This window comes from Acartia tonsa, chromosome 4 (assembly GCF_053477335.1).
Source record: "Acartia tonsa isolate MP-2025a chromosome 4, ASM5347733v1, whole genome shotgun sequence".
Taxonomy (NCBI): Eukaryota; Metazoa; Arthropoda; class Copepoda; order Calanoida; family Acartiidae; genus Acartia; species Acartia tonsa.
This window is the reverse complement of record NC_137263.1, coordinates 3001829-3012778: the sequence shown is the minus strand read 5'-3', so window position 1 is coordinate 3012778 and position 10950 is coordinate 3001829. Positions and strand designations below refer to the sequence as shown.

The 10950-nt window shown below is 31.7% G+C and overlaps 3 protein-coding genes across 4 annotated transcripts in view; all 3 read right to left on the bottom strand.

Annotated features, from left to right (window-relative positions):
* Positions 1-2798: 2798 nt before the first annotated feature.
* LOC145318177 (tRNA pseudouridine synthase-like 1) lies at positions 2799-6966 on the bottom strand. Its single transcript, XM_080159525.1, has 6 exons — positions 6913-6966; positions 6509-6589; positions 5916-6054; positions 5477-5620; positions 3708-3812; positions 2799-3256 (listed from the first exon to the last, which is right to left on the bottom strand). The coding sequence occupies exons 2-6, from the start codon at positions 6565-6567 to the stop codon at positions 3062-3064; spliced, it is 642 nt and encodes a 213-aa protein (XP_080015651.1). The 5' UTR covers positions 6568-6589; positions 6913-6966; the 3' UTR covers positions 2799-3061.
* Positions 6967-7171: 205 nt separating this feature from the next.
* LOC145318149 (tRNA pseudouridine synthase A-like) overlaps positions 7172-10950 on the bottom strand; it is a 16494-nt gene continuing 12715 nt past the window's right edge. Inside the window, exon 6 of the mRNA XM_080159497.1 lies at positions 7172-7325. Within this exon, the coding sequence (XP_080015623.1) occupies positions 7172-7325 (154 nt within the window). The remainder of the gene's footprint in view (positions 7326-10950) is intronic.
* The window catches only part of Ccz1 (vacuolar fusion protein CCZ1), a 10257-nt gene continuing 8453 nt past the window's right edge, over positions 9147-10950 (bottom strand). For both annotated transcript variants that reach the window (XM_080155705.1, XM_080155704.1), the window contains one exon: positions 9147-10048. In XM_080155705.1, coding sequence (XP_080011831.1) covers positions 9929-10048 — 120 coding nt within the window. In that variant the 3' untranslated portion in view covers positions 9147-9928. The remainder of the gene's footprint in view (positions 10049-10950) is intronic.

Sequence of the window (10950 nt, the reverse complement as noted above, 5' to 3'; positions counted from 1 at the left end):
ACAGATTTTTATTAATAATTAAGCACATGTAAGTAATTTGAGATCATAATAACTATTTATATTAAAATTATTTTGTGAATGGATGTATTATTACTTGGATGTTACAACAGATTTCCATGTTCTCTAATAAAGTGAAACTCACAGCGGGCTAAAATAACGGAACCCCCATTCATCCCCTTTACCCCATCCCTTCCCCTCCTACTGGATGAACGAAATGACCAATAAATGAGTTCCATGTTAGCAAGCTAAATTGGCGACAATTTCAGGGTGGCCACAGACTTTTTTTCAAAATAGCATAAAATAGTATGCAAAAAAAAAGTAAATAGTATGCAATAGTATGTAAAATTTTTAAAAATAGTATGCAAATTTTTAAAAAATAGTATGAAATGGTATGCATTTTAAACAAAATAGTATGAAATAGCAAGCATTTAAAACACTATAGGGCCTTAAAATGTTGGTTAGCTATCAGTAATTTGAAATGTCCGTCTGTCTGTATGTCTTAGTTTGGGGGAAACGTGATTTTCTCGGCTCCTATAAAAGATAAAAGGCTGAAATTTTTAGACAACATTCCCATTATTAAGGAGCACAATTAACTATAAAACATCAATGGTGGTAGGACCGCTTTTTAGCAGGTTTTAGGCTATTTTTGTATTTTTCACATTTTTCTCCATATCTTTGGTGTTTATGGTCCGATTTCCAAAAATTTTTCAGTTATAGTATCAAAATTAAATTTCCTGTCGTTTCAAGAAAACAACTATGACGGTCAGACTGCCTTTAAGCAGGTTTTAGGCTATTTTTGTATTTTTCACATTTTTCTCCATACCTTTGGTGTTTATGGCCCGATTTCTGAAGTTTTTCAGTTATATATATCAAAATTAAATTTCCTGTCGTTTCAAGAAAACATCAATAGCGGTCAGACTGCCTTTTTGAAGGTTTTTGGCTATTTTTATATTTTTCACATTTTTCCTCCTATCTTTGGTGTTTATGGTCCGTTTTTAAAAATTTTTGTAGTTAAATATATCAAAATTAAATTTCCCGTTGGTTTAAGCATCCAGTGTGTAATTTACTTTGACCGTCGGTCTGTAGTCATAGTACTGAAATATAAATATTAAGAAATTAAAAACAAATGTTGAAAAGGTTTCGTAATTTTTTCCTAATATACATGCTTTAAACAACTAATATCTAAATTCTTATTTTTTTGTTTGTGCCTCGCTACTTATGGATATTGTCATCCTTGTTGTTCATATATAGGACAATCCGGTCCAAAAGTATGTAGCGCAGCGATAACATTAAATACTGAAATAAAACTGATATACTAGATATGGCATATTTATTTAAAGTAGATCGACACATTCCAATAGTATACAATTGATTCTAAATTCTTAAAACTAGCCTATCTATGATTAGAAAGTACGTAACATTTTTAACATTTTTCATATAGACAGTAGCTGCGCTATTTCAAGTTGTGTATGTTCAATTTATACTTTTTACGTCAATATATTGTCGCGACAGGTTATGTTCAGTGTCAGTATATTGTTTACCTTTACTACAGCTGGGAGTTTTTTTAAGTGCTGCTTTTCTATAAATAGGTTCTCATGTATGTCCGTCCGTACGTAACGGATAGCTATTGACGATAATTTAGGTATGTTAAAGTTGTCCTTTTGTTTTCAAACTGCATTATATGATGTCCGAAACCGTTAGATACTTTATAATTATTGTCAGTATGATTTAATTATGATTCAAAGGAAGATTAGCCACAATTTTATGAACGATTATTTTTAGTTTAATTTTTATCCTATAATATAAGTAGTAGGTAAGTTTGTTTTTCTAAAGCCAAAAGTATGTTGGTCCTAATCGGTTATACTTTTCAGCTAAGCTCATAAAAAACTTGGTTGGTTTTAAGCTATTTTCCTGAGGCGAGGGGCGAAGCAACAAGTGTTATGTAATTGATAAATCAACCCTATCATCTAATTGCAAAAGGGGGGGGGGGAGAAATGTGGTGACTCGTCACACGTGACACGACATACCAGTTCAATATGTAAATAAAAGTGTACTGTGTTTTGTTAAAAAAAAATTTCATTAATTTTGGTAAAAATTATTGCACACTTAATTGAACTTTTCTGTTAATATTTAACGTAAAATAAATTTTTTTTTAAATTCTTAATTTATATGTTTGCTACCTATGGAACAATTAGTTGATAGAATGTTACCCATGTACTTATTCAATTCTACTTAATTTATATTAAAGCTGGGGAGCTAAAGCGGTGTTTATTTCTATATACAAATTTTGGGGTGAAGTAGATCCCCGGCCCCCTTAAAATGTTTGAAAATAAATCAGATTTAACCATCTCAAAAAAAACTTTTTTTTAAATGGGGGGGGGGGGGGTTTGGCAAAGTAATAACGGGATTTCCTTAAAGCCACTAACATATTGGTTCTTTGAAAAGTTTTTATTATATTTTATGATAGGTGAAATCAACTACCTGAATTCTATTCTATACTTTTTTTCTTTGCATTCATATAATAGCTATTTCATCATTGTTCATAGTTTTCAAATCTAACTACTGCGTCATCCCGAAACTAGTTTTTTAGGCCTAGTTGGAAAATAGGCCTGGAATAATATTTTCTTACGTTTCCCATCCCTTATCCCTGAAAAATTGAAGATTTATCTGAAATCCAAAGAAATAGTGGAAATAGTATGCAATTTTGGACAATAGTGGAAATAGCATATTTTTTTGGAATAGTTTGCATAGTATGCAAAAATAGTGGAAATAGTATGTTTGTGGCCAGCCTGCAATTTTTCCCGTCATAATATCCAAGAATATTCTATATTTATATCCATTATTTTGTGGTAGATTAAAATTGTTATTTGCGTAAATCTTATTTTTAGCGTTCTCCAAAATATGCAACATAAATTCTATATTCAATCTTAGAGATGCTTTCTTCGGCAGTGTGTGTTTTGTGTAGAGATGTACAGCTGTAGATTAGTTAAACTCATAAACGGCGCCCTTAAACTTTAACGTCACTTTGAGCTAATTTATTTTTGGAAAAGCTGAACTAAAATTAAGCGTCATCTACAAAATTGTCTATTGGCTGGCCAGTGGCGCCCTGTAAATGCTGCCCCACTACATACATGTTGATATCTTCCTCTAGTGGTTGTACGGGCATTTGGTTATACTCATGTGTAGCGCCCTGCATACTTTGCTCGGTGTATTTTACGTCCACCAGAAATAGACCGTGGGGTTCGGCCGGACGCGCCTAAAAAAGAAAAATAATTATTATGTTAGTTTTTATTGGGTACTGGGTAGAACCGCTGGGTTTGAGAACCACAGAGATTAATAGGTAAAGGACATCTCCTGCCTTATTTTCAATTTTATTTTAAAAAAAGGTTGAGGGGTTCAGTGCTCAACTGACACTTTGAGGGAAATCACAATTGTTTCTTAATGCAGGGATCTAAATGGACAAGACAATGGCCAATAAATTGATCTACAACTCCAATGACGATACACAAAATTGCCCTACAGTCCCTAAAGTTGTAAAGCCAACGAATAAGAACACTTAACTTAATGAACTTAACAATCAAAATTCAATTAGAGTGTCTAAAGTTGTTAATAATATGTATTATAAGACTTTGGGGACTTGTGTAATAAACAGCCCAATGTCGCCTCCCTTCGGGATCTTAATGTCTCTAATATGACGTGGATATCACCTTGTTATGATATCCATCATCTGGATATGCCAACATTCTGGATATTGAGTCAAGTTTTAATCTCCCTTCACAGACACACAGACCAGCACCAACCATTCTTCGAATCTAAAAAATGGATGTAATATATACGTGGATATTATGACAGGGGAAAATTTTTCGTCAATTTAGGTTGCTAACATGGATATAATTTATTGGTAAGTTCGTTCATCCAAAAGGAAGGGAAAAGTATGGGGCAAAAGTGGATGGATGGAGGGGATTGAAGCTACAAATTTCACTTAATTAGAGTACATGATAATCTGGTGTAAGATCCAAGTAATAATAAATCCATTTATCTAAACAAGGCAATTTATTTCCATAAGCAGCAAAGATATAAGAACAAAATAAACAATAATTCTATAGAAATTAAAGTTTATTTTGTCCAGTATAGCTTCAAAAGTAACCGATTGATATCCACTGAATTAGAATCGATTCTCCTCCATACTTAACAATCATGCATAGCACAGTACTGCAGACAATTTTACACGGATATCAAAACAAAACTGAGGTGAATTCTTAAAAAAACTTTTTTCTTCACTGGCTCACTAAAATCAGTGAGGCTCAATAAAATTTTTAAAAATAATTCTCCTATGGTTTAAGTCTTATATTTTTTTAATCATTTCATCAATGTATGAATCACTCAAATTAATCAATGAATCCCTGACTGACCTGATTATGAAGAAAAGCATTGCCATTGATGTAAATATAATTTAAAGTGTTTAAACTGGGGTAGGTTAGGTAATGGAGAGCTTACTGATCATTCAATCAATCATTCAATCAATCTTTCAATCAATCTTTCAATCAATCTTTCAATCAATCATTAAATCAATCATTAAATCAATCATTTAATTAATCATTCAATCGATCATTCAATCAATCTTCCAATCAATCTTTCAATCAATTATTTAATCAATCATTTAATCAATCATTCAATCAATCATTGAATCAATCATTCAATCAAACATTCAATCAATCATTCAATCAATCATTTAATAAATCATTCAATCAATCATTCAATCAATCATTCAATCAAACATTCAATCAATCATTCAATCAATCATTCAATCAATCATTCAATCAATCATTCAATTAATCATTCAATCAATAATTCAATCAATCTTTCAATCATTCATTCAATCTAACAATTCATCAATGAATCAATCATTTAACCAATCAATCAATCCCTGACTGACCTGATTATGAAGAAAAGCATTGCCATTGATGTAAATATAATTTAAAGTGTTTAAACTGGGGTAGGTTAGGTAATGGAGAGCCCACTGATCATTCAATCAATCATTCAATCAATCTTTCAATCAATCTTTCAATCAATCTTTCAATCAATCTTTCAATCAATCATTAAATCAATCATTAAATCAATCATTTACTTAATCATTCAATCGATCATTCAATCAATCTTCCAATCAATCTTTCAATCAATCATTTAATCAATCATTTAATCAATCATTCAATCAATCATTGAATCAATCATTCAATCAAACATTCAATCAATCATTCAATCAATCATTTAATAAATCATTCAATCAATCATTCAATCAATCATTCAATCAAACATTCAATCAATCAATCATTCAATCAATCATTCAATCAATCATTCAATCAATCATTCAATTAATCATTCAATCAATAATTCAATCAATCTTTCAATCATTCATTCAATCTAACAATTCATCAATGAATCAATCATTTAACCAATCAATCAATCCCTGACTGACCTGATTATGAAGAAAAGCATTGCCATTGATGTGAATATTGTAGAATTTAAAGTGTTGAAACTGAGGTAGGTTAGGTAATGGAGAGCCTACTGATTCAACTTTTATATTAAACATTGTCTTTATAAATTCTTCCTCTCGTCGCCTCTGAAACAAACCAAAGTAGAAAAAATTTAATTCTAAGCCAGTGTACACAGGGATCTAAAGGGATAAGACAATAGCCGATAAATTTATGTACATCCCCAATGATTATATACAAAATTACCCCTTTTGTAGATTACAATTAAAGGTAGAAACGGTTGTAAAGCCAACGAATAAGATTATGTTTTTACTAAACTTTAAGGACTAGCGTAATAAACAATAAAAAGGGTTGGTTGCTAATCTTAAACTAACAGAATTTAGAATATCACAAAAATATAGTTGGAGATAATTCAATACTTACTACTGAAATATATTTATCAGTTCCTTCCTCCTTGCCATAGTGGAAATGTCCCCTAGCTGTACAGAAAGATTTGAAATTGTGGGTTCCCTCCATAATAGACATAGCCTCACTCATTTGATCATAATTAAACTCAGACTCTCTAAACAAAATATATCAAATGCAGGGATCTAAAGGGATAAGACAATGGTCGATAAATTGATGTACTTTCCCAATTATGATACACAAAATTCCCTTCTGTAGATTACAATTAATGGTTAAAACGTTTGGACACTCAACTCAATGAAACAACCAATTTAAATTTAACAGTCCCGAAATTGTTGAGCTAACGAAGAAGAAAACGTTGTTATAAAACTTTGGGGACAAGATTCTATTTACTAGGGCTCGGCAGCTGAGAAGCCTCAAATTTAAACCCGTTTAAATGCTTTGAAAAGTAATTTCAAAAGAGGGATTGCAATATTTAGGTCAGGTTTAGACTTCCAGCTGACTTTGACTTTTAAAATTGTGAAAGGTTGAATTTTAAAAGACTTTAAAAGGTGGCTTTAACGGTCACCGAGCACTGCAAATTAATTTATTTAAATGCAAAGTCCTCTTACCTTACTTGAAGATATAAATCACTGAATTGAACAGGAAGAAGGCTGTTATAAGCCCCCATGCTTCGGTTATTGGCTTTCAGTCTAAAATATTTAATATTTACTTAACAAAGATGAAAATATCCATAAAAACGAAGTGCTTAAACGGTAAGAAACGACAAAATTGCGTAAATTCAAAATACTTAATATATACTTATATTTTTAAGACTTAATCATATAGAATCCATAGATGCTTCGCTTAAAATATTGCACCAACAAAGGATTCCTCATGCAAAGTTTGAAATTGATAGAACAATTATAGCATGTCTATATTAACGATTAGTGCTAACCCAAATATGTATGGACGTATCGACGTACGTAAGACACTTGTTATAGAAAAGCTTCGACTTTAAAAAATGAATACTTACGATCGGGTGATTTTTGTGGGTTTAGGGAGAGGAAGAGAGGATTTTTTTCGAGGCTCCTGAATTTTTATCCACGTTTTATACGTTTTTTTCAGAGAGGGAGGGGACATTGGACTGTAAATTATTATGGTACCCAAAGCTGTACTTTAATTAAAAAATCAAATCTATGTATTAGACTTAATGAATTAAATAATGTTCTGCTTCTGACACTCTACCACAGTTATTGTTCGTTTGTTCTTCCTTCTGATTTAAGGGCTTCGCTTTAATGGATGTTGTAATCCTTGTTTTTAACATTTTGAAAAAAAAACGTGTTGTAAAATTCCTGGGAAGTGGCGACAATTTGATAGATGTAGCTGCGCTCATATGCATCCTGACGTATTCGGAAATTTGGATGTACAGCCAGTGTCTCATTTATCCTAAATAAATATATATTTCATATATAGCTACGCTCATATGCATCCTGACGTACTCTGAAATTTGGATGTACAGCAAGAGTCTCATTTATCCTAAATAAAGATATGTTTATTTAATATATATAACTGCGCTCATATGCATTCTGGCATACTCTGAAATTTGGATGTACAGCTAGAGTCTCATTTATCCTAAATAAAGACAGAATAATCGATATATTATTACTTGCATGTTGCACCATATTTCCATGTACTCTGATAAAGTAGAACTCGCAGTTGGCTATAATAACCTTACCCCCATTCTTTTAGATGAATTTACTGACCAATAAATGAGGCCCATATTAGCTAGCTATTTTGATGACAAATTTTCTCCTGTCAATATATATCCACGTACAATATCCTATACAGATTAATAACCATTCTCAAATTTTTACCTTTTTACGGTGCTAAGTTACTCAATAACTGAATCAAATGGGGGAAAAGTTTGACTTTCTAGGCTGCTATATAAGATAAACTTCCGATTTTTTCATGATGATAACCCTTACAAAAAGTATATAATTAAATCTATAATACAAAGTAGATTGATGTCTGTCCGTCCGTCCCTTAAGATCTCGGTAATCACTGAACCGATCGGATTCTACTTTTCAGGGAATATACCTACTGGTCCTGTGGGGGTTTTAGGCTATTTTCTTGGCGGGTGGGACACCTCCAATTTCCAAAAAACAAAAAAATCACCCCCTGAATTTTACGAATTCGCAATTTATTCGCGAAAATTTGCGATTCATTCGCATTTTTTCTGCTGGATAGGTAATAGAAGATGTAATTATACCTCTTGGGGCAAAGCCCATAAAGGCTAGGGGTGAAGCCGCTAGTTTTAATAATAGTATGGGAATTGAATATCTCCTCTATAACTTGCTTTGTCCGTGTCATTTGTGATTTTTTGTGCTTTCCTACTTTTGGATATTGTCATCCTTTTTATACGTTACAGCTCAATGTTTTATGTAAAGTTGTCGATAGAATATTCATTTTCAATTTTATATTCTATACTGGATTAGAAACGGTTCTCAGCCATACTGAAAAATTATGTATAGCATTGTAATAATTGCAATTTTCCAAGAATATCAAAATAAAAATAATATAGTTGATACCTACTAGTTAGCCCGGAAATTCGGGGCTTAGAAATCTGGTTTTAATCTAACTCTTTAGTATTCGCAGAAAGCTGTCTATAACACAATGCGATAAATATCTATTAGTAATTCAAATATTAGCAATTAAGAATTTGATTGGTTTGTTTTAAACTAGCAATGCCCAAACTTTTCAACCAATAATTTCAATCTACAAAAGGGTTAATTTTGTTTATTAACATTGGGTATGTATATTAATTTATCTTCCATTGTCTTATCCCTTAAGATCGATTGACAACCCCCTTTTCTGTAGGCCACTGGCTAAACTTAAAGTGATAATAAAAAAAACATGTTGTTGGGGGGAAGAAAAAAGAAAAAATTAAGAGAAATGAAAACATTTTTTTCCATTTTTCTCTCATCCTTGGTGAAAAAACAAATAAATCAATGTGTGGGAGGGGGGATAATATAAATAAAATAAAGAGTTTTTAAATTTTTTTCAATTTTACCCCTTCCTTGCTTGAAAAAAACCAGGAGGGAAAAAAAATTTAAGAAATGCAGCAGGGGAAAAAAATTAATCTTGTGCAGAATATACACCCCTGTCTTAAATAAGGTAAGTATATCATTTAGCTGCATAGTAAATTAAGACATTGGATGACGATTCTTGTAAACATAAAAATTATTAATTACTGAAATAAATAACACATTTTCATATATCAAAATTTATTACTTTTAATAAATACATGATCAGATCAATTATCAATTTAATCATTTTAATACTATTATTTTATCACAATTTATCTATTTCAGTTATTTATCGCATTGCATTATAGAAAGTTTTCCGCTGATAACATAATGAAAAACTATCAGATCAATTTTTATATTTTTATTTTAATATCAGCGGAAAGCTGTCTATATACTACGTGATAAATAACTACCTAAGTATTTCTTAATAAATTTTAAAAAACTTGGACGAAATGTTTTTTCTCTCCAAAATTTATCTAAACCTGGCTATTATCAACAAAATTTCTTTAAATCAAAACTACACTTTTATTATTAATGATCTAAAGTTTTGGATAAAAATATCACAGAGTTCAAATGAAGGGTGCTATCTAAAGAGAGAGTTACATAAAAAAGGGATGGAATGACTATGCCTATCAACAACTTGTAAAATCATTATCAATCTTCTTATTAATCATAATATAATTGTATGTTTACTCGTTTCTTTCATAATTACCATGACTTTCATTAGATCTTTTTTCTTCAAATCACTTAAACTTTAAATTTAGCATTGTTCATAAACATTCAGTGCATATATGATGTTATAAAATGACACGTTTTACATATTTAAACTTGATGTGGTTTCAGAATTTTAGTTTGTAATGGAAGGTGTTCCATATAACAACATTATTATCACATCTTTTAATGACAGGTGTTCCACATTCCAGCATAATTTCATGAAGACAGGTGTCCCACATGACGGCGTTACTACAGCATACAGATGTTGTCAAAACTGGTTTTCATCAGCCTGTTGACCGACTCAGCCACGTCCATCAGGTTGATATTCTTCTCTGTTAGGATGACAACAATGGTTCGAGACCCGGCAACCTAAAATAGAAAACATTAATTGGTCAATTCGTTCATCCTGTAGGAAGGGAGGAGATTGGATAACGGAGGTGAAAAAGAGTTATCGTCATTTTAGCCAGCTGCGAGTTTCATTTTTGTAAGAGAACATGAAAATCTGGTATGAAATCCAAGTAATAATAAATCCATTACTACAGGGTCATTCAAGAAAAATGATTTTTAAAAAAACTTAATTATGCATAGCATAGGCGTCCAAGGGGGGGGGTAATGGGCCATTTGGCACCCCCAAAATTTTGTGAACAATACCCCCCCCAAAAAAAAATTACCCCTACCTTGGGGGTGCCGTGGGCACCCCCAACGATTTTGGGGGGGGTATTTACCCCCCCCAAACCATTTTGGGGGGGGTAATTACCCCCCCCAAAATAAATGTTCTTTAAAAAAAATTTTTTGGGGGGGGTATTTACCCCCCCCCAAATTGAATGTTCTTTAAAAAAAAATTTTACTGTCCAACCAGTTAAAACAGTTCTTAACCATGATAACACAAAATTTAATAGTTTGATCATGTTTTATTTGCTTGGGCCTTTATAAGGGCTAAAACCATCCCGGGGATCTATAATGTAATTGTAAAGCACTGAAGATTCCATAAAATAGATACCTAACTAAATTAAATATTTCATTAAATAATGAAAAGGAATTTCTATAGGCGATTTCTTTTGGGAGGATGTCAGGGTGTCTCAAAACTAGTTATAAAACTTACCAGGACCTATAAGACGCTTCACTTTAAAGTAAAATCATATTGGTTCATTGGTTAGTGAGTTAATTATTGTATTTTTATGTTCTAAAGAATGAGATACTACTATATATTTGAATAGTAGTGGCGCCTTTAGCATCTAAGAACTCGTGTTTTCTAAAGGGTAAAAAGGGAG

Excerpts from the sequence above, each read along its gene's own strand:
- LOC145318177 (XM_080159525.1), bottom strand. The coding sequence starts at position 6,567 with ATGGGGGCTTATAACAGCCTTCTTCCTGTTCAATTCAGTGATTTATAT. Across the intron at positions 5,621-5,915 it reads CTGATAAATATATTTCAGTA|AGGCGACGAGAGGAAGAATT; the intron begins GTAAGTATTGAA and ends GGTTTGTTTCAG. Across the intron at positions 3,257-3,707 it reads ATGATGGATATCATAACAAG|GCGCGTCCGGCCGAACCCCA; the intron begins GTGATATCCACG and ends TTTCTTTTTTAG.